At 40.4% G+C, this 24344-nt stretch overlaps 1 protein-coding gene across 2 annotated transcripts in view; it reads right to left on the bottom strand.

Annotated features, from left to right (window-relative positions):
* Positions 1 to 24344, bottom strand: part of SLC6A1 (solute carrier family 6 member 1) — a 245090-nt gene that overhangs the window by 9405 nt on the left and 211341 nt on the right. For both annotated transcript variants that reach the window (XM_073574237.1, XM_073574236.1), the window contains 3 exons: positions 2602 to 2733; positions 1497 to 1599; positions 64 to 164 (listed from right to left, as the gene is read on the bottom strand). In XM_073574237.1, coding sequence (XP_073430338.1) covers positions 64 to 164; positions 1497 to 1599; positions 2602 to 2733 — 336 coding nt within the window. The remainder of the gene's footprint in view (positions 1 to 63; positions 165 to 1496; positions 1600 to 2601; positions 2734 to 24344) is intronic.

The raw sequence follows: 24344 nt of genomic DNA, 5'->3' as shown, positions 1-24344 counted from the left end.
AGTATTTTTCCTCAAAGGTAAATATTTCCCACCGATAAAATATTTTTTAAACTGTCATCTTACCGCTACAACGATAGGTGTAAAGAAAGACCAACAGAGTTTCCACCAAAGACAAGGCCTGTAACCAACCATTTCTTCAATGTTGTCATAAAATCTATTAACACCTGAAACAATAGGAAAGCTTTAAATGCTTCAAATAAAGTAAGAATTTTTATTAGACTATGTATTCTATATAACTGCAAGTGTACACATCGAAATGATAGGATAGGATATAGAATGAAAGCCAAATAAAAGTAGCTGTCACCAGGGAGAGCAGGGAAGGCAGTGAAAGAGGAATATTAAATGGGGTGGTCCAATGCAGCTCCAGCCGTAAACCTCCAATGGAGGATGATAAGCTAGGACAGTTTGAGTGTACAGTCAGAGGAGCGCTAAGGACACTAGGACAAAACAAAGGTTTCTTTAGCCCACAACGCGTTTCGACGGCAGTCCGTCTTCATCAAACTGTACCTGATGAAGACGGACTGCTGTCGAAACGCATTGTGGGCTAAAGAAACCTTTGTTTTGTCCTTGTGTCCTTAGCGCTAATCTGACCGTACACTCACACTTTCCTAGGAAAGGATATAGGTCACATTGAGTCATCTGTGTCCTTGTAATCCACCATCTACTCTTTCCGATGGGCAGCTAATTTCATGAAAATATGTGTGAAAGTATTTAATTGATATAAGGTTCAAATCACACTGTCATTGAATACTTTGCGATAATTATTTTTCCTCTGTATCCTTATCACTTGATCCCATAGCATAGAATACAACCATAGAATACCTCTTTTGTTGGTACTAATGTTACTATCTGCTTTTCCTGATGTTTCCTCCTTCTTTTGGGGCCTAATAGTGTCAGATAGGGAGAGTCGACGTCCGAGCGTGGGTGCCATTGCACAGGTGTAGAGTGCCAACCTCCGCAGTAAGGTAGGATGATATTAGACCATTTTTAGGGTGAAAAAATGTCTTCTATCTTGCATGTCTGGATAAGTGACTAATTGTTGACCATTTAAGTCTACCAGTATTTCTTTTAAAGATTTATTCCTCTTTTCAACATATTTTTAATAAAAGTGATGTTTTATATTCAAATTTGTCATATAGTGCTAAAGTCGGTGATAATTTGCTTACACTCGTACACTATTTAATTCGAAAATCGGTGAATTTTGTTAATAATAAATCTGGAGCATCATCCGTCAGATCTCTATGATATGTTTTGCTCTTTTTTACCGGAAAATTATTGACTAAATTGACAGCTAGGTGTTACCAATTGAGGGTGTTAGCCCTTGGACAAACAGAATGGTAAGATATAGTTGTCAAATTAGTTGTAATTATTTAGAAATAACAATGGAAAAGAAGCAGCAAAATGTTTCCTATGGGTAATAAAAAAACAAGCATGTCAGTAGAGCTGAGAAGTCCTCGTCAACAGTTCGAAATAACATATTTTATTAGGCTTCTTACCGTAACACCATGATATTGAAATACACTCAAAGAACACAAGGAACAGCAGACTCATTCCGCTAGCTGAATAATAATCAAAAAGTTTGAATACATATATTCCACCCTGTAAAGAAAGAAAGTTTGAGATTAAACATATAATATTTATATGCAATGACAATGAATTGGATTCTGAAGAACTGCATCTATCTATTATCTATCTATCTATCTATCTATTGACGATTAACTTCAATGAAGCTCTAATGAATATATAATTAACTTTTAATACCTTGACCTGTAATCATGATAAGATGCCATTTAATACATTTAGAAAGAAAGGTTTTTCCTAGAGAAGAGCGCATCTGATCAAATTAAATTTTGCCAAACTGCAAATTTTATCAGGAAATTTAATTCTCTGAGAAAATATTCTCCTCAAATTGTATGTCCCCTATTATGCTTTAGGATCTATCCAGACCGCGAAGCATAATAAACATAACATCTAAAAAGGAAACAAAAACACATCCTCAATTCACCTCTCCTGCCATCTACGCTGCCCCCTACCAACTGTCAGGTTCTCCAACTTTCTGTTGTGCCTTATCTCCGGCTTGTGCTAACTCTAAGCTGGGACTGATAGTTCTGGCTGAACAAATGGAGAACATGGAAATGTACTGTGCTCTGACATCAATTGAACTCAGACTGTTAAGTAAAGTTGAACTGGTTGATAAGAAGCGAGTGTCACCTGATTTGTGTGCAGCTGTCCTTGGGCCCAAGGACTTGGATGCAGTGGAGGCCTCCGGCCTGAAAGTGAGTACACTGCATTGTTCACAGCACAATACTAATGGACTGGGACACTGTTTATTTGTGGGGAGCCAGGATGTGGGAACGCAGCCCCTAGACCATGACTACTGACCACCCTGGGCACCTTACAACTTTTCCACTGACTTGTTTGCTGGATATGAATTTTAAATATTGGAGTTTTGCCTTCTTTATAGTGCACCGTCTTGTGATTTGAGGTGGACTGCAGATGTTTTTGATGGGAGAGTTGTGATTACATTTCTCATGTTGAATTTGTGTGTTTTTTCTATATTACTTTCTCCTACAATAGAGGATCTCATACAAGTAAACTTACCTGAGTTATGTTGGACAAACCAATGAGATAAGAAACAATGCACACGACTGCAATAAATATTTCTCTTCGGCTGCGTAATAGTTTTGGAAACTCATCCACAAGAGCTGTTATAAACCCTTCGACTGTACAGAACTGCAAAGTAAGAAGGAAAATTGTACAATCCATGTTGGCACCATCATTAAAATGTTATATTTAGATAACATTTAGACACAATAGGTTCTAGAAACAATTAGATTAGATTCTAATGGTTTAGCTCAGAAAATGACTACCGCATTCAAGTTTCTCATAAGTATTCAGAACTGCGTTTGATTTTCCATTTGCTGTCTGCTGGAATTTCTTTTACCATGTTAAGAAATATGCATTCAAATTGGTGTGATTGTAGGTGAGATCTGTCAATTTTTCATGGCTGGAACCACATCAGCTCTTATTGCTTTATTTGTGGCAGTCTGTCTATTTTTTTTTCTTCGTCTATCTCTCCTCCTGATGAGATCAAAGATTAAAAGAACCTGAAGTGACTGCTCTGTGCATTTGCATGTAAATTCACATTTCATTGGCAGCTGGGTAATATAGCCTTGTGTAATATTATGCAGGATATTTATTCTCAAAATGCATTATTATATGTTGTATAATAAGAGAAACCTAGCTTAAAAATTAGTAATAATCATCTTTGAAGGACAAGTTTTATTTTTTATGACAAGTCCCTTCAATGTGGGATTCCCAGAAATATGCAAAAGGAGCTCTTCAATGAAGAGAAGCACTCATCACTAAGGCTAGGTTCACATTTGCTGTTAGCCAAGCTGCGGAGGGCTGCGTACTTCCTCCGTGAAGCTCCGCCCACTGCCGCACCTCCTCCGGTCAGCTCTGCCTATGTCTGCATGTGGCCTGCGTACCTATCTTTAACATTGGGTACGCAGGCTGTGCGGATGTGTGCGGATGCTTCCGCATGCATCTTTTTGATGATGCGGTGACCCGCGTCGAACACAACATGTTGGGATTTTATGTGGTCGCTGCATCGTCAAAATGATGCATACGGAGGCATCCTCATACATCCCCATGGCCTGCATACCCAATGTTAAAGATAGGTACGCAGGCCGCATGCAAACATAGGCAGAGTTTCACAGAGGAAGTCAGCAGCCCTCCGCAGCTCGGCCATCCACAAATGTGAACCTAGCCTAAGAGGGGTAAAATTGTGGTTACCAAGCACAGAGGAGTAGGGCCAATACAGTAAAAAGTCATAATATGAGGTTACTTAAGTTGTTTGGCCAATGAAATTAAAGTGAATGGATTATTTGGAAAAAAATGTTTATGTTGGCCAGACAAGAGAAACATAGTGCACAAGATTTTGGTATTACCGTACAAGCACATGATTTTGGAGACGTCGAAGTGTCTTCTATGTCAAGCTAAGGACCAGGGAAAGGGACAAATAATGATCTTACAGGGCTTGCAATGAGCGGATCATTTGAAATTCAAACTTGCCAGCTTAGATGAATCTTTCCTCCAAAATTTGATTTGCATCATATAACTTTGCAGGGAATAGCAATATTGAAACATCTCTAATTGCATAGAATATACATGTATAAAACAGCAAGGTCTTACAGGAATGTATTGAACCCATTTTGAGCTCTCTAATGCCAACACAGCCTTTTTACTGTGTAAGTGACCTAAATCCATCTGGCTATACGTAAACAGATGGTAAGTGGTAGTAGCCAGCAGACAATTTAACCAGACACTGCAGTTTTAGGCTTTTTAGGCTACTTAAATTGTATACATACTACATTAAGTATGGAATGGACAAGGCAACTGTTAGGTGGATTCATAGCTGGCTTAGTGATCGGACCCAAAGAGTGGTCGTAAATGGCTGCACATCCAGTTGGAAGAATGTCTCAAGTGGGGTACCACAGGGCTCTGTCCTGGGCCCTGTATTGTTCAACATCTTTATCAACGATTTAGATGAAGGAATTGAGGGTAAACTGATTAAATTTGCTGATGACACAATGCTAGGAGGGATAGCTAATACTAGAGAAGAGAGAGAGAGGATTCAAAAAGATTTAAATAAACTGGAGAAGTGGGCAGTAACTAACAGAATGGTTTTTAACAGGGAGAAATGCAAAGTACTACATCTGGGCAATAAAAATGAAAAAAGCATATATAGAATGGGAGGAATAGGGCTAAGTGACAGCACATGTGAAAAAGACTTGGGTATACTAATAGATCACAGACTGAATATGAGTCAACAGTGTGATGCAGCAGCAAAAAAGGCAAATGCAGTTCTAGGATGTATTAACAGAAGCATACAGTCTAGATCACGTGAAGTCATTATTTCCCTCTACTCCTCTTTGGTCAGACCTCATCTGGAATATTGTGTCCAGTTTTGGGCACCACATTTTAAAAAAGACATCAACAAACTGGAGCAAGTTCAGAAAAGAGCGACCAGAATGGTGACCGGTCTGCAAACCCTGTCTTATGAGGAAAGGTTGCAGGATTTGGGAATGTTTAGTTTGCAAAAGAGAAGACTGAGAGGAGACTTAATTGCTGTCTACAAATATCTAAAGGGCTGTCACATTGTAGAAGGATCAACTTTATTCTCATTTGCACAAGGAAAGACTAGAAGCAATGGGATGAAACTGAATGGGAGGAGACACAGATTAGATATTAGAAAAAACTTTTTGACAGTTAGAGTGATCAATGAGTGGAACAGGCTGCCACGAGAAGTGGTGAGTTCTCCTTCAATGGAAGTCTTCAAACAGAGGCTGGACAGACATCTGACTGGGATGATTTAGCGAATCCTGCTTTGAGCAGGGGGTTGGACCAGATGGCCCAGGAGGTCCCTTCCAACTCTACGATTCTATGATTCTATGATTCTATGAACTACTACAAAAACTATGCAATTGTGGGGGCAGATGCCTGTTTTGCTAGTAGTTATACACAGGTGGTTTAAATGGAAGACGCATTGGCATTTTCCCTTAGGCGGTACAAAAATAATCCCTCTTTGGGAAGTTTCAAGACCTCAGCTGTCTAAAAATTATCATTATCTTCTTATTTAGGAAGACAAAACAGGTGTAGTGTTTTAAGCGAGAAGAAGTAATGGCTTCTCAACTAGTAGTGAAAAAAATGATTCCTTCACTGGGATCCAGTTTGTTATTCATAAAATGATTTAAACAATTACAAAGGCATTTTATCAAGCTATCCCAAAATGTTCATTTTTTTGGAAAAGGAAGAGGCTAGTTGTTTTCACAGTAAAGAAACAATGGCTTCTCATCAAGCCTTTCCAAATTTGTCCATATTTTGAGAGTTTTTTCTTTTTTGTGTACCTGCAAGGGAGTATATTTGGCACATCTCGTATCTTCACAGCATAGGCAATTGCCTTCAGATGACCCCAAAGATAAAAATCTAAGGGGGTCAGATCGGGAGACCTTGGTGGCCATTCAACTGGCCTACAATGACCAATCCACTTTCCAGGAAACTGTTCATGTAGAAATGCTCGTACCTGACACCCATAATTGATGGTATGGTGTGATATATGGGGTACAAAGATAGTGGGGCCATTCTTCATCAATGGAAGCCTCAATGCCAGTGGATATCTGAAATTGCTACATGATGATGTGTTGCTAGTCTAACGGGGTCAGATTCCTTGTAGGAATGCTTGGACCTGACACCCATAATGTGGTGGTGCACCATCTTCCTGGAAAAACTCAGGGAACGTGCCATCTTCAGTGCATAAAGAGGGCAACACATCACCATGTAGCAATTTCAGATATCCAGTGGCATTGAGGTTTCCATTGAGGAAGAATGGCCTCACTATCTTTGTACCCCATATACCACCCCGTACCATCAATTACGAGTGTCAGGTCCGAGCATTCCTACATGAACAGTTTCCTGGAAAGTGGATTGGTCGTCGTGGGCCAGATGAATGGCCACCAAGGTCTATCGGTCTGACCCCATTAGACTTTTATCTTTGGGGTCATCTGAAGGCAATTGTCTATGCTGTGAAGTTGCGATATGTGCAGCATCTGAAACAACGGATACTGGAAGCCTGTGCTAGCTTTTCTTCTGCGGTGTTGCTATCAGTGTGTCAAGAGTGGGAGAAGGGGGTTGAATTGACAATCCAACACAATGGGCAGCACTTTGAACACATTGAACACATTTTATAAGTGGTCATAAACTTGTAAATAACTCATGAAAGAATAAAGTTATGTTAAAACCAAGCACACCATTGTTTTTCCCATTGAAAAAAATAAAGTTGGATCCAAAATGGCCGACTTCAAAATGGCCACCATGGTCACCACCCATCTGGAAAAGTTTTCCCCCTCCAATATACTAATGTGCCACAAACAGGAAGTTGATGTCACCAACCATTCCCATTTTATTTAGGTGTATCTATATAAATGGCCCACACTGTATATTTCCAATGTTTCTTGTTTAATTGATTAATTGTGGGCAGCAACTAACAGAATGGTTTTTAACAGAGAAAAATGCAAAGTACTACATCTGGGCAATAAAAATGAAAAAAGCATATACAGAATGGGAGGAATAGGGCTAAGCAACAGCACATGTGAAAAAGACTTGGGTATACTAATAGATCACAGACTGAATATGAGTCAACAGTGTGATGCAGCAGCAAAAAAGGCAAATGCAATTCTAGGATGTATTAACAGAAGCATACAGTCTAGATCACGTGAAGTCATTATTTCCCTCTACTCCTCGTTGGTCAGACCTCATCTGGAATATTGTGTCCAGTTTTGGGCACCACATTTTAAAAAAGACATCAACAAACTGGAGCAAGTTCAGAAAAGAGCGACCAGAATGGTGACCGGTCTGCAAACCCTGTCTTATGAGGAAAGGTTGCAGGATTTGGGAATGTTTAGCTTGAAAAAGAGAAGACTGAGAGGAGACTTAATAGCTGTCTACAAATATCTAAAGGGCTGTCACATTGTAGAAGGATCAACTTTATTCTCATTTGCACAAGGAAAGACTAGAAGCAATGGGATGAAACTGAATGGGAGGAGACACAGATTAGATATTAGAAAAAACTTTTTGACAGTTAGAGTGATCAATGAGTGGAACAAGCTGCCACGAGAAGTGGTGAGTTCTCCTTCAATGGAAGTCTTCAAACAGAGGCTGGACAGACATCTGACTGGGATGATTTAGCGAATCCTGCTTTGAGCAGGGGGTTGGACCAGATGGCCCAGGAGGTCCTTTCCAACTCTACGATTCTATGATTACTAAATTAATGACATGTGCACCATATATATACCTGCAATTATGTTGTATTCATTGCTTGAGAAAGGATTTTATATCTGAAACGTCACCATGCCATTGGGCATTGAAGTTCACTTTTTTTATATTTATCTGCTGTTTCCTTTTTTTGCTATTTATTTTAAGAAGCCAATTGATTGCTGGCTGGGGAAGCGTGCATACTATTGAAGTATTTTCTATGGTGCTGTTCCAATTTTTCTCTACATATATATATATATGAAAACTGTAAATACAGGTATTTATAATAGCAATGTATGTGATACAATCTAACAAATTGCTAAGTAAAATCAGATCTTATACTTCAGCAATGGGACCTGTTTCCAATTTGCAAGAATCTATAAATGCCTTTTCTACATTTAGCATAAAATGTCTTTTCACAACTTAAAAAAATACTTATCCTTCATAAAATAGACTCACTGCTGTAGAATACAGTCACACTGCCTATCTTTACTACACATTTTCTTCTATCATATAAAACTAAATCAACAACTCCATCCGGCTCTTCTCCTCCATTGACATTACCACAGGCATGTAGCCCGAAGCCAATTTTTGGATTTTTTTTTATGATTGCTCATCCCTGTATCAGTCCAAAATAGTAACAGAAAAAAATGTATTCCATATAATACTATTTTAATCTGAATTGTGCCGTGAGCTGAAAGACATTTTGTAAGAGCAAATATGAAGAATTAACTGCTTGCAAAGCACACTAGAATAATAAAAGGAATATGTACATGTCTACCATTATAGAGGTATTTCCATGTTAAACATTTGGAGCATGGCCACATAGAGTCCAAGACAGTTAAAAAAAGGTTTGTTGATGCATATCCTATAGATAATTTTTCCAACTGTAATGTTGAAAAATCAGTGTGAATATTACATTAGTTATCCTATACAATTTAGAATTATAACCCAGAGCTGCATTCACAATTCTGCTGGCAGCTAAAAGAAGTTGCTATAATGTAGTCAGTTAATTATTCCTATTTCAGTCTATTATGGAGAGCTGGATATAAAAAAGAAACATTCCAGAATGCAAATGACCAATCAATGAGTCAACAAACAGCAAAAAATGTTGAAAAATGTCATCTCTGATATCAGTAGTTGTGAATATGTAGTTCTGACTGCTGTAAAAAATCAAGGCAATGACCCCAATTCATCAAGACTGGCAATTCTCACACTGGTCTTGATGAGGGTGCATGCTGGAGTCAGATGCTTCTGATTCATTACTACAGTAAGTGCAAACCTCTTAAAGAATCACCAATTGGAAAAGTGTTTCAAGTAGGGTACCACAAGGCTCTGTCCTGACCCCAGTGTTCTTCAACATTTTTATAAATTATCTGTTCAAGGAAAATAAAGGTAAACTAATCAAATTTGCAGACGATGCAAAGCTAAGATGGATAGCTAACACTAGAGAAGACAGAGAAAGGATTCAGAAGGATCTAGATAAGGTTGAGCAATGGACAGACACTAATAGTATAGTATTTAATGGGAAGAAATGCAAGATTCTACATCTGGGCAAGAAGATCGAAAATTACATCTACAGAATGGGAGGAATAGAACTAAGCAACCGCACGTGTGAAAAAACTTGGGTATACTAATAGATCACAGTCTACACATGATGCAGCAGCAAAAAAGGTAAAAACAGTTTTGGGATGTGTTAAGAAAAGCATAGAGTCTAGATCATGTGAAGTAATTATCCCCTTCTACTCCTCCTTGGTCAGGACTCATCTGGAATACTGTGTCTATTTCTGGGCATCGCATTTTAAAAAAAATATTGAAAAACTGGAGCAGGTCCAGAGAAGAGCAACCAGGATAGTGAGCATGCTGCAAAGTATGTCCTAAGAGGAACGGTTAAAGGATCTGGGAATGTTTAGCCTGCAAAAAAGAAGGCTAAGAGGAGACTTAATAGCTGTCTACCAATATCTGAAGGAATGTCACAGTGTAGAGCAGTGTTTTCCAAACTCCAGTCCTCACAGCCCCCAACATGTCATGTTTTCAGGATTTCCTTAGTATTTCTCAGGTGATGGAAGTATTATCAAGGCATCAGAAATTCTCTCACATGTGTAACACTATGAAAATCCTGAAAACATGACCTGTTGGGGTCTGTGAGGGCTGGAGTTTGGGAACCACCGGTGTAGAGGCATTATTCTTATTTGCACATGGAAACATATGGAGCAATGGGATGAAAGAGAAAAGTTACAGATTATATATTAGAAAAAACTTTTAGACAGTGAGGGTGATCAATAAGTGGAACAGGCTGCCACGAGAGGTGGTGAGTTCTCCTGCAATGGAAGCTTTCAAACAGCGGCTGGACACACTTCTGTCTGAGATAGTTTAGTGAATCCTATATTGAGCAGGGAGTTGGACATGTTGACTTTGGAGGTCCCTTCTAACTTAAACATTCTGTGATTCTATGAATCTGGAGCTTCTGAAGAGTAGTATGCACTTCCATGAATGGAATGAGATTTCTGGCTTTGAGAATGCCACAGCTTGTCATTTATTAGGTGAGTTGTGATGCCATTCCCCAGCTGCGCCCCTGTCCTACCCCAGCCACAATTGGTGAAGCTGGAACAGTACAGGGATGTGGCGGTGGCATGACGCCACAGCTCATCTAATATAGCTGTGGGAAATATGGGAATATGTTTAAAAGATTCTCCACTTTGGAAATACTTACAGTTGTGGCCAAAAGTATTAACACCCCTGCAATTCTGTCAGATAATACTCAGTTTCTTCCTGAAAATGATTGCAAACACAAATTCTTTGGTATTATTATCTTCATTTAATTTGTCTTAAATGAAAAAACACAAAAAGAATTGTCCTAAAGCCAAATTGGATATAATTCCACACCAAACATAAAAAAGAGGGTGGACAAAAGTATTGGCACTGTTTGAAAAATCATGTGCTGCTTCTCTAATTTGTGTAATTAACAGCACCTGTAACTTACCTGTGGCACCTAACAGGTGTTGGCAATAACTAAATCACACTTGCAGCCAGTTGACATGGATTAAAGTTGACTCAACCTCTGTCCTGTGTCCTTGTGTGTACCACATTGAGCATGAAGAAAAGAAAGAAGACCAAAGAACTGTCTGAGGACTTGAGAAACCAAATTGTGAGGAAGCATGAGCAATCTCAAGGCTACAAGTCCACCTCCAAAGACCTGAATGTTTCTGTGTCTACCGTGCGCAGTGTCATCAAGAAGTTTAAAGCCCATGGCACTGTGGCTAACCTCCCTAGATGTGGACGGAAAAGAAAAATTGACAAGAGATTTCAACGCAAGATTATGCGGATGTTGGATAAAGAACTTCGACTAACATCCAAACAAGTTCAAGCTGCCCTGCAGTCCGAGGGTACAACAGTGTCTACCCGTACTATCCGTCGGCGTATGAATGAAAAGGGACTGTATGGTAGGAGACACAGGAAGACCCCACTTCTTACCCCGAGACATAAAAAAGCCAGGCTGGAGTTTGATAAAACTTACCTGAAAAAACCTAACACGTTTTGGAAGAATGTTCTCTGGTCAGATGAGACAAAAGTAGAGCTTTTTGGGCAAAGGCATCAACATAGAGTTTACAGGAGAAAAAAAGAGGCATTCAAAGAAAAGAACACAGTCCCTACAGTCAAACATGGCGGAGGTTCCCTGATGTTTTGGGGTTGCTTTGCTGCCTCTGGCACTGGACTGCTTGACCGTGTGCATGGCATTATGAAGTCTGAAGACTACCAATAAATTTTTCAGCATAATGTAGGGCCCAGTGTGAGAAAGCTGGGTCTCCCTCAGAGGTCATGGGTCTTCCAGCAGGACAATGACCCAAAACACACTTCAAAAAGCACTAGAAAATGGTTTGAGAGAAAGCACTGGAGACTTCTAAGGTGGCCAGCAATGAGTCCAGACCTGAATCCCATAGAACACCTGTGGAGAGATCTAAAAATGGCAGTTTGGAGAAGGCACCCTTCAAATATCAGGGACCTGGAGCAGTTTGCCAAAGAAGAATGGTCTAAAATTCCAGCAGAGCATTGCAAGAAACTCATTGATGGTTACCGGAAGCGGTTGGTTGCAGTTATTTTGGCTAAAGGTTGTGCAACCAAGTATTAGGCTGAGGGTGCCAATACTTTTGTCTGGCCCATTTTTGGAGTTTTGTGTGAAATGATCAATGTTTTGCTTTTTGCTTCATTCTCTTTTGTGTTTTTTTCATTTAAGACAAATTAAATGAAGATAATAATACCAAAGAATTTGTGTTTGCAATCATTTTCAGGAAGAAACTGAGTATTATCTGACAGAATTGCAGGGGTGTCAATACTTTTGGCCACAACTGTACTTGGTTGCCCATTGGGAATAAGATTATCACGACGTTTCTTAATTTTTTGGACAACTTGTCAAAAAATCACAGACAGACAATAAGTTTTATGTACACATTATTAAACCAAATTTGAGAATTTTGAAAGCAATTTATGCCAGATTTGCTGTGAAATTATTTTCATGGTTCAGATGCAATGTATTTTCAATTGTGTAAAAAGATGAATATGTACCGTAATTTATATCCATTCCGTTGCAGCAAATTTTCATTATACCACTTTTCTTCTTTCCTCCCCATCTTCCAAAAGTCATAAATTTTATATTTCTCCATTTACATAACCACATGAAGACATGTTTTTTGACAGTTTGAATGATAGAATTAATTTTACCATATAATGTATTAAAATCTTGAAATTAATTAGAAGTGGGGTGAAATGTTGATAAAAAATGTTATTTCATCGTATTTTTTATGTTTTGTTTTTTATGGCATTCATTGTGCAGTAAAAATGACCTGGCAACATGATTCTCGAAATCAGTATGATTACAGTACTTATACAGTTTTTTCTATTTTTTAGTGGATAAAAAAAATTCACAACTTTGTGAAGAATAATTTGGTCTTGTTTTGCCATTTTCTAATATCCACAAGTTTTATTTATTTTTCGATTGATGGCTCTGTAGGGGGATTTTTTTTTCTAAGGTCGGTTTCACATTTGCGTTAATGGCCGCAGCGTCGGCCTGCGCACGGCCGCCGCTAAGCCCCTCCCCCTGCGTGCCTCCGCCGGTAGCTCCGCCTCCGGGCGCATGACGCTACATGCGTCATGCATCACCTATCATTATCACTGAGGATGCAGGCCGTGCACAGTATGCGTTTTGGCGGCGCCTGCATCCTTTTGACGGTGCGCCAACCAACACCAAACGCAACCTGTTGCAATTTGGTTTCGCACGGCGCACCGTCAAAAGGACGCAGACGCCGCCAAATGCATACTGCACATGGCCTGCGACCTCAGTGATAAAGATACGGGACGCATGACGCATGCAGCGTCATGCGCCCGGAGGCGGAGGCGCGGCAGGGGGCGGGGCTTAGCGGCGGCCGTGCGCAGGCCGACGCTGCGGCCTTTGATGCAAATGTGAAACCGGCCTTAGACGAGGTCATGTTTTTATTGACACCATTTTGAATACATATGTGTTAATCCATTTTAGATTTTGATAGATCAGACTTTTGCATGTGAGGTGATAACAGATATGTTTATTTTTTGTTCTTTAGTTTTAAACTGAGAAAATGGGATTGATTAAAATGTTTACATTCTTCTAAATATATATATATTTTTTGCTTTACTTCCATATTTAATACCCTTAGGGGACTTGAACATGTAATCATTTGCTTTGTTATTTATAATGCACTACCACAGTAGTGCAATATATGAAGAACATGAGTTCTCCTGTGAAACCCAGGCGAGGACGAAGCTTAATAGGGAGACCAAGGAGACAATGATGGGAGGCGTCACTATGACTCTGGCTGCCATAGCACTTAGAAATGAACTGATCACGTAAAATTCAAAATCACCGGTTTGGTCAGATTTTCCAGTAAATTGGACTTGCAGAGTAGTTATTCTCCTCGAATGTAGTGTTCTTTACTATGGCCTGGAGCCTCATCAGACCCCAGAGCATAATAAACATAAGATGTAAAAAATAAAAAAAAATCTTTATACTCACCTCACCGCTCACCTTCCCCGGCCCCTCTGCTTCTCTTTGCTGCATCTTCTGATCACCACCGTTGTGTGTATGCATGGGATTAATATGAAGGGATTTCAGCATGAGTAGCAGTCATCAGAAGATGAGGCAAGGTATGGAAGGGAGTTGGTGAGGAGCGAAGGTGCCAGAGTGGTGAGGTGAGTATACGGATTTTGCAATTTTATTTAATCTTTTGATGGCCCTTTTACTGTTTGGCTAGTGAATTGCAAAATAATCTGCTTTTTTGGTGAATGCAGAGTTTTGCAAAATTTGAGTAGAATTTATTTCCACTAGAGTATGTTTACTCAACTCTAATGACCACCAATCGGCACCCTATCACGCAATTAGAGTAGTATTCTACTTTGAATCCTTACTAGTTTCCCGTTGGCAATGTTTCACCCAGCTGGCAGGGCTGCCTTCTCGACTCCTCATTTTTTTCTGGACAGCCTATCAAAAATCACGGCCAGACAATATTTTTGAAGAACACATTGGAAAACCAAAATAAATCATTACGACTGTAAGTTATACATGTCTACATCCCATAATTGTGATAAGAATGCATCAGCTGCATGCACTGGAAACAGTAAAAGGATGATAATTATGGTCAAAATAATATGTATAAGATATTTCAAATTTAAAAAAATCAATGACGCCATAATTTTTTTTTTACGGACAAGGCAAAAATGTGCTCTATTTTAATGGACAGTCCTGAAATTTCTGATCGGTTCGCAACCCCACAAGTCTGACCCCAAGTGATCTGCTCTGTCTAGTGATGAGCTGTGGCAATACTTATACAATTTCTCTGCAGTGCCCCACAGGTGAAATTAAGTACTACAAAAGGTTAATTGAAAACAAAGGCACTTTTTTAACAACTCTCCACTCTGACCAACAGATGATGATCCTGAACAAAGAGCACTCCTATTAACGCAGAATTCACTTACAGGGTATATGGCAAAGGGTTTTAATTTTTTTAAAACTGTAAAATGCCCTTGAGGACATTGGATAAATCTAAGTATAAATGTACAGTATAAAGAAATAACTAATGTGGTTGCATTGGCATTCGGCACACTTGGTGCCACAGAGGACTCAAAGGTCATTTTGCACCAGAAGACACCAAAACAATAAATGGTAAATGGAAAGTGGAGGTTCTAGTCTCATACTTTGAAAAAGGACCTGGAATAGGCAGGAAAGTGACTACATACAAGGTGATGTGGATTAACACTGTAAGCTTTTCTGGACAACTTGTGCAATCGGTAATATGATTAATGAGAATTGTCATATTGTTTTGAGTTGCTGTCAGGCATATTCCAAAATCTAATTTTACTTCTTTACGCACAGAACATAGATCTTATAATTTACTACTATTTTATCATTACAAATAGTCCATATTTCACAAAGACTCTGGATAATTACATACACTGCAGACGTTATTAAATATTTTTTTCTCACTGATCGTCTCCCAGCTCCTGAGGCGTATAGCGACCTACTTTCCTCATATGACTTGACAACTATTCAGAAAATGACGGCAGCACTTGTCAAGACTCTTGTGCACTCATATGTGAAGTAATGGCATGGTCACTTTCAGGAATCATATCTGAATGATATTACAATTGCTGCAATACTTTCTTCCACCTTAATAATTTCATTTAATGCAAAATATATCATTTTTGCACATCTATTTTTTTTGCATGTAATGACTTAGTATTGACATTAACATACTGCATGCAAATGTTCCTACAGTTGTGGCCAAAAGTATTGACACCCCTGCAGTTCTGTCAGATAATACTCAGTTTCTTCCTGAAAATGATTGCAAACACAAATTCTTTGGTATTATTATCTTCATTTAATTTGTCTTAAATGAAAAAACACAAAAAGAATTGTCCTAAAGCCAAATTGGATATAATTCCACACCAAACATAAAAAAGAGGGTGGACAAAAGTATTGGCACTACTCGAAAAATCATGTGCTGCTTCTCTAATTTGTGTAATTAACAGCACCTGTAACTTACCTGTGGCACCTAACAGGTGTTGGCAATAACTAAATCACACTTGCAGCCAGTTGACATGGATTAAAGTTGACTCAACCTCTGTCCTGTGTCCTTGTGTGTCCCACATTGAGCATGGAGAAAAGAAAGAAGACCAAAGAACTGTCTGAGGACTTGAGAAACCAAATTGTGAGGAAGCATGAGCAATCTCAAGGCTACAAGTCCATCTCAAAAGATCTGAATGTTCCTGTGTCTACCGTGCGCAGTGTCATCAAGAAGTTTAAAGCCCATGGCACTGTGGCTAACCTCCCTAGATGTGGACGGAAAAGAAAAATTGACAAGAGATTTCAACGCAAGATTGTGCGGAAGATGGATAAGGAACCTTGACTAACATCCAAACAAGTTCAGGCTGCCCTGCCGTCCGAGGGTACAACAGTGTCAACCCGTACTATCCGTCGGCGTCTGAATGAAAAGGGACTGTATGGTAGGAGACCCAGGAAGACCCCACTTCTTACCCCGAGACATAAAAAAGCCAGGCTGGAGTTTGCCAAAACTTACCTGAAAAAGCCTAAAACGTTTTGGAAGAATGTTCTCTGGTCAGATGAGACAAAAGTAGAGCTTTTTGGGCAAAGGCATCAACATAGAGTTTACAGGAGAAAAAAAAGAGGCATTCAAAGAAAAGAACACGGTCCCTACAGTCAAACATGGCGGAGGTTCCCTGATGTTTTGGGATTGCTTTGCTTCCTCTGGCACTGGACTGCTTGACCGCGTGCATGGCATTATGAAGTCTGAAGACTACCAACACATTTTGCAGCATAATGTAGGGCCCAGTGTGAGAAAGCTGGGTCTCCCTCAGAGGTCACGGGTCTTCCAGCAGGACAATGACCCAAAACACACTTCAAAAAGCACTAGAAAATGGTTTGAGAGAAAGCACTGGAGACTTCTTAGGTGGCCAACAATGAGTCCAGGCCTGAATCCCATAGAACACCTGTGGAGAGATCTAAAAATGGCAGTTTGGAGAAGGCACCCTTCAAATATCAGGGACCTGGAGAAGTTTGCCAAAGAAGAATGGTCTAAAATTCCAGCAGAGCATTGTAAGAAACTCATTGATGGTTACCGGAAGCGATTGGTCGCAGTTATTTTGGCTAAAGGTAGTGCAACCAAGTATGAGGCGGAGGGTGCCAATACTTTTGTCTTGCCCATTTTTGGAGTTTTGTGTGAAATGATCAATGTTTTGCTTTATGCTTCATTCGCTTTTGTGTTTTTTCATTTAAGACAAATTAAATGAAGATAATAATACCAAAGAATTTGTGTTTGCAATCATTTTCAGGAAGAAACTGAGTATTATCTGACATAATTGCAGGGGTGTCAATACTTTTGGCCACAACTGTATGTACCTTTGAACAAAAGCATAGATTTTTATGAATTGGTTCATTTGCCATGTCTATAAACCACAGTGGGCAGAGTGGGTGAGGGCAGTGGGAAGTCATCCATTGGAGACAATTTCACAAGCCTTAAGTAGCAGGGTTGGAAGTGTTTCTGCACTTTCTGGATTACGACACAAATAGTGGTATGATAAAATTGTAGGATTACCTTCAACAGGCTCCTTCTTCAGGACAACCATAAATAAATACTTCATTAATGTGCGGTTTTTGCACACCTATTTTATAGAAAACCCGACATTTCATCAACCGAGTACAGTAAATTCACAGCGAGAACCATCAGAATACAGTAGTAGAGATATATAGATAGAATTATTAAAAAATGACATCAGTAAGGTGACCGGAGTTCATCTATAAACTCTAGTCACCTTACTGTCGTCAGCGCTTGGTAATGAAGCTGTGATTGCATATGCAGCTCTGTATTTCCTGGGTGTGAGACTGACTGATTGTATTTTATGTGACCACACAGCAACGCATCTAGATGTAATGGAGTAAGGTGGGGCAAATGGAGTATCAGTGGACAGGTGAGGAATTCTCTGTTTTTTTTTCCTTTGGATATTAATCCCTTCCCGACCAATGACACCACATAGGCATCATGAAAAGCTGTGCCAATCCGACCAGTGATGCCTATGTTGCGTCATGAATTAATTGCTCTCCTGTGGATCTGGTGACCGGGATCACTGAAAGGTCACCCGACCTGCACACACATGGGGCTTTGTACTTCCCCACAGGGGAGGTGGCTTCGCCCCAAATGGCTATGATCGCTCAGATAGGCTGTTAAAAGTGAAACAGCCAATCAGAGCGATAGTAATATTTCATCAATGAAATTTGATGAAATATTACAATCCAGCCATGTCCAATGCTGCAGTAGCATTGGACATGGCTGGAGACACCGATCTGACCCCCCCACGGTTAACGGGGCGATGTGCCCCCTGCTACTGAATGACAGTGGCGATCTGCCACCGCTGTCATCATCTTCCCCCCTGCCTTCCCTCCGCTCCCCTCAGCTTCTGATCACTTCCCCTCCCACCCCCGGTACCTTCCAAGTGCTGCTGTGGCTCCCCGTGCCCTGCAGTCCCAGATCATGGGCACCGCCATCTTGGAAAATGGCGGGCGCAAGTGCAGTGCATCCGCTCGAATCTGCTGGCTCCAGATTCCATTCATTCATTTTGATCACTGTGATAAACTCTCACAGTGATCAAAAGAAAATAAAAAGAAAATAATCCCCCCCTTTATCACCCCCATAGGTAGGCACAAATAGTAAAATAGAGAAAATATTTTTATATTTATTTTTCCATTAGGATTAGGGTTAGAATTAGGGTTAGGGTGGAATTAGGGTTAGGGTGGAATTAGGGTTAGGGTTAGGGTTGGAATTAGGATAAGGGTTGGAATTAGGGTTTTTCCATTAGGATTAGGGTTAGAATTAGGGTTAGGGTTAGAATTAGGGTTAGGGTGGAATTATGGTTAGGGTTGGAATTAGGGTTAGCGTTGGAATTAGGGTTAGGGTTGGAATTAGGGTTAAGATTAGGGTTAGGGGTGTGTTGGGGTTAGGGTTAGGCTTGTGGTTAGTGTTATGGTTAGGGTTAGGATTAGGGTAAGGGGTGTGTTGGGGTTAGGGTTATGGTTAGGGTTAGGATTAGGGTTAGGGATGTGATAGGGTTAGGGGTGTGTTGGGGTTAGGGTTGGAGTTAGAATTGCAGGGTTTCCACTGTTTAGGCACATCACGGGGTTTCCAAAAGGGACATGGTGCCACCATTGATTCCAGCCAATTTTGCGCTCAAAAAGTCAAACGGTGCTCCCTCCCTTCCAACCTCCGACGTGTGCCCAAACAGTGGTTTACCCCAACATATGGGGTTTCAGCGTACTCAGGAAAAATTGCACAGCAACTTTGGGGTCTAATTCCTCCTGTTACCCTTGGGAAAATAAAAATTGGGGGCTAAAAAATTATTTTTGTGGAAAAATTTTATTTTCACGTCTCTGCGTTATAAACTTCTGTGAAGCACTTGGGGGTTCAAAGTGCTCACCAGACATCTAGATACATTCCAAGGAAGGTCTAATTTCCAAAATGGGGTCACTTGTTGGGGGTCACTTCTCTTTAGGCACATCAGGGGCTCTGCAAACGTAACGACGACCGCAGACCATTCCATCAAAGTCTGCATTTCAAAATGTCACTACATCCATTCCGAGCCCTGACGTGTGCCCAAACAATGGTTCCCCCCACATATAGGGTACCAGCATACTCAGAACAAACTGGACAACTTTTGGGGTCCAATTTCTCCTGTTACCCTTGTGAAAATAAAAAATTGCGAGCTAAAAAAATCATTTTTTGAGGAAAAAAATCATTTTTTTATTTTCACAGCTTTGCGTTATAAACTTCTGAGAAGCTCTTGGGGGTTCAAAGTGCTCACCACACATCTAGATAAGTTCCTTGGGGGTCTAGTTTCCAAAATGGGGTCACTTGTGGGTGGTTTCCACAGTTTAGTCACATCAGAGGCTCTGCAAACGTAACATGACACCCGCAGACCATTCCATCAAGTCAGCATTTCAAAAAGTCACTACTTCCCTTCCAAGCCCCGACGTGTGCCCAAACAGTGGACCCCCCACATATGGGGTACCAGCGTACTCAGGACAATCTGGACAAAAACTTTTGGGGTCCAATTTATCCTGTTACCCTTTTGAAAAAAATTGCGGGCTAAAAATCATTTTTTCATTTTTTTGAGGAAATAAATGATTTTTTATTTTCACGGCTCTGCGTTATAAACTTCTGTGAAGCATTTGGGGGTTCAAGGTGCTCACCACACATCTAGATAAGTTCCTTGGGGGGTCTAGTTTTCAAAATGGGGTCACTTGTGTGGAGTTTCCACAGATTAAGCACATCAGGGGCTCTGCAAACGTAACATGATGTCCGCAGACCATTCCATCAAAGTCAGCATTTCAAAATGTCACTACTTCCCTTCCGAGCCCCGACATATGCCCGAACAGTGGTTACCCCCACATATTGGGTACCTGCGTACTCAGGACAAACTGTACAAAAACTTTTGGGGTCCAATTTCTCCTGTAACCCTTGTGAAAATAAAAAATTGCGGACTAAAAAATTATTTTTGAGGAAAAAAAATATTTTTTATTTTCACGGCTCTGTGTTATAAACTTCTGTGAAGCATCTGGGGGTTCAAAGTGCTCACTATGCATCTAGATAAGTTCCTTAGGGGGTCTAGTTTCCAAAATGGGGTCATTTTTGGGGGAGCTCCAATGTTTAGGCACACAGGGGCTCTCCAAACACGACATGGTGTCCGCTAACGATTGGAGCTAATTTTCATTTCAAAAAGTCAAATGGTGCTCCTTCCCTTCTGAGCCCTGCCGTGCACCCAAACAGTGGTTCCCCCCACATATGGGGTACCAGCGTACTCAGGACAAACTAGAGAACAATTTTTGTGGTCCAATTTCTCCTGTTAGCCATGTGAAACTAAAAAATATTGTGCTAAAAAATCATTTTTGAGGAAAAAAAGGATTTTTTATTTTCACTGCTCTGCGTTATAAACTTTTGTGAAGCACTTGGGGGTTCAAAGTGCTCACTACACATCTAGATAAGTTCCTTGGGGGGTCTAGTCTCCAAAATGGTGCCACTTGTGGGGGGTTTCTACTGTTTAGGCACACAGGGGCTCTCCAAACGGGACATAGTGTTCGATAGCGATTGGAGCTAATTTTCCATTCAAAGACCATGCCGTATGCCCAAACAGTGGTTTATGACCACATATGAGGTATCAGTGTACTCAGGAGAAATTGCCAAACAAATTTTAGTATCCATTTTATCCTGTTGCCCATGTGAAAATGAAAAAACTGAGTCTAAAAGAAAATTTTTGTGAAAAAAAAGTACTTTTTTTTACGGATCAATTTGTGAAGCACCTGGGGTTTCAAAATTATCACTATGCATCTAGGTAAATTCCATAAGGGGTCTAGTTTCCAAAATGGGGTCACTTGTGGGGGAGTTCCAATGTTTAGGCACACAGGGGCTCTCCAAACGCGACATGGCAATCGCTAAATATTCCAGCATATTTTCCATTCAAAAAGTCAAATGGCGCTCCTTCCCTTCTGAGCCCTGCCGTGCACCCAAACAGTGGTTTATGACCACATATGAGGTATCGTATTCAGGAGAAATTGCTCAACAAATTTTAGGATCCATTTTATTCTGCTGCCCATGTGAAAATGAAAAAATTGATGCTAAATGAAAATTTTTGTTGGAAAAATTAAAATGTCCATTTTTTCCTTCCACGTTGCTTTAGTTATTGTGAAGCACCTGAAGGGTTAATAATCTTCTTGAATGTAGTTTTGAGTAGCTTTAGGGGGTACAGTTTTTTGAATGATGTCATTTTTGGGCATTTTCTGCCATATAGACCCCTCAAAGTGACTTCAAATGTGAGGTGGTCCCTAAAAAAATGGTTTTGTAAATTTTGTTGTAAAAATAAGAAATCACTAGTCAACTTTTAACCCTTATAACTTCCTACCAAAAAAAAAATTTGTTTCCAAAATTGCGCTGATGTAAAGTAGACATGTGTGAAATGTTATTTAGTAACTATTTTGTGTCACATAACTCTCTGGTTTAACAGAATAAAAATTCAAAATTTTCAAAATTTTTGCCAAGTTTTTGATTTTTTCACAAATAAATGCAAAAATTATCAACCTAAATTTACCACTATTATGAAGCCCAATATGTCATGAAAAAACAACCTCAGAATTGCTAGGATCCGTTGAAGCTTTCCTGAGTTATTACCTCATAAATGGACACTGGTCAGAATTGCAAAAATTGGCCTGGTCATTAAGGTCAAAATAGGCTTGGTCATGAAGGGGTTAATAAATGGGTAAAGGACTTTGTGTGTTTATTTAAATTAAAAGACCATTACTCTGTGTCTTTATTACATTTGACAATGGGGCTACTAATCTGAAAGTCTTATAGACACCTCTCCATTACTAATCCCTGAGCTTGATACTAGGGAACATAAAACATCTGACATCAACCCCACAATTATTACCCCAAGTGTCATCACATTAAAGCAAATGGGAAGATCGGAGGCTAAGTGCCAGAATTGGCATATCTAATGGATGCACCATTTCTAAGGAGGCTAAGGGCTGGTGTTCTTAGTCCAGGAGCAGACCAATATCCACAGCTGTCTGCCTAGCCTTTGCTCATTATTAATTATATAGAGGACACTAAGGCCTGTTTCACACTTGCTTTTTTTTGCAGCGCGTTTTTCCCGCAAAAAAACGCATTGAAAAACGCATACAAAAGCATACAACTGCTGCGTTTTTTTCAAGCATTTTTATGAGCATGCATGAAAAAACGCAGCGTTTTTATGCGTTTGTATGTGTTTTTAGTGCGTTTTTACCGCGTTTGCGTTTTTTTCCAACATTAGGTGGCCCCTCAAACTAACCCAAACCATGACTTTACTAACCCTAACCCTGACCCTAACCCTAACCCTAACCCTGACCCTGACCCTAACCCTAACCCTAACCCTAACCCTTAACCAAACCATACTTAACCCTAACCCTGACCCTAACCCTGACCCTAACCCTAACCCTAACCCTGACCCTAACCCTAACCCTAACCCTAACCCTTAACCAAACCATACTTAACCCTAACCCTGACCCTAACCCTGACCCTAACCCTAACCCTAACCCTAACCCTGACCCTAACCCTAACCCTAACCCTGACCCTAACCCTAACCCTAACCCTAACCCTTAACCAAACCATACTTAACCCTAACCCTGACCCTAACCCTGACCCTAACCCTTAACCAAACCATACTTAACCCTAACCCTGACCCTAACCCTAACCCTAACCCTAACCCTGACCCTAACCCTAACCCTGACCCTAACCCTAACCCTAACCCTAACCCTTAACCAAACCATACTTAACCCTAACCCTGACCCTAACCCTTAACCAAACCATACTTAACCTTAACCCTGACCCTAACCCTGACCCTAACCCTAACCCTAACCCTAACCCTGACCCTAACCCTAACCCTAACCCTGACCCTAACCCTAACCCTGACCCTAACCCTAACCCTAACCCTAACCCTGACCCTAACCCTTAACCAAACCATACTTAACCCTAACCCTGACCCTAACCCTGACCCTAACCCTAACCCTAACCCTGACCCTAACCCTTAACCAAACCATACTTAACCCTAACCCTGACCCTAACCCTAACCCTGACCCTAACCCTAACCCTAACCCTGACCCTAACCCTAACCCTAACCCTAACCCTTAACCAAACCATACTTAACCCTAACCCTGACCCTAACCCTTAACCAAACCATACTTAACCTTAACCCTGACCCTAACCCTAACCCTAACCCTGACCCTAACCCTTAACCAAACCATACTTAACCCTAACCCTGACCCTAACCCTAACCCTAACCCTAACCCTGACCCTAACCCTAAACCCCCTTAACTAACCCTAACTTTACCCAAACCCCTAAATTCCATTGTCTAAACTAATGGTAAAAAAAAAAAACGCATGTGCAAAGAAACGCATACATAAGCATGCCAATGCGCACATATGCTCACCATAGACTTATAATGGGTGTCTTGCTGTAAAAAAACGCATTGCGCGTGCATGCGTTTTTTTGAGGCAAATCGGACGCACAAAAAATGCAACAAGTTGCATTTTGTGCGCCCGAGCGCATACCGCAAAAAAACGCATGCGCGGTAAAACGCGTACAAACGCATGTGTATGCGCACATAAGCGCATCCCATGCAAAGTATAGGAAAAAAAACCGCATGCGCTATTTAGCGCTAAATTACCGCGAAAAAAAACGCAAATGTGAAACCAGCCTAAGTCATTTTTGCGGGTCACCCCCTTGTTAGTAACCAGTAAAGGCTAAGTACACAGCTGTGAGCTGATATTAATAGCCTGGGAAGCTCCTTGCTTATTATCCCGTTGCCAAGCTATAAACATCAGCCCTCAGCTGTCGGCTTTTCCTCAGCTGGTTAAGAATAATGTAGGAGACACAACTCTAATTTTTTTCTCTTATTTATTTAATTA

The sequence above is a fragment of the Dendrobates tinctorius genome, unplaced genomic scaffold (assembly GCF_039654945.1).
Source record: "Dendrobates tinctorius isolate UK_male_01 unplaced genomic scaffold, ASM3965494v1 ptg000038l, whole genome shotgun sequence".
NCBI classification, from domain to species: domain Eukaryota; kingdom Metazoa; phylum Chordata; class Amphibia; order Anura; family Dendrobatidae; genus Dendrobates; species Dendrobates tinctorius.
The sequence above is the reverse complement of the archived record's forward strand: the minus strand, read 5'-3'. Positions and strand labels throughout refer to the sequence as shown.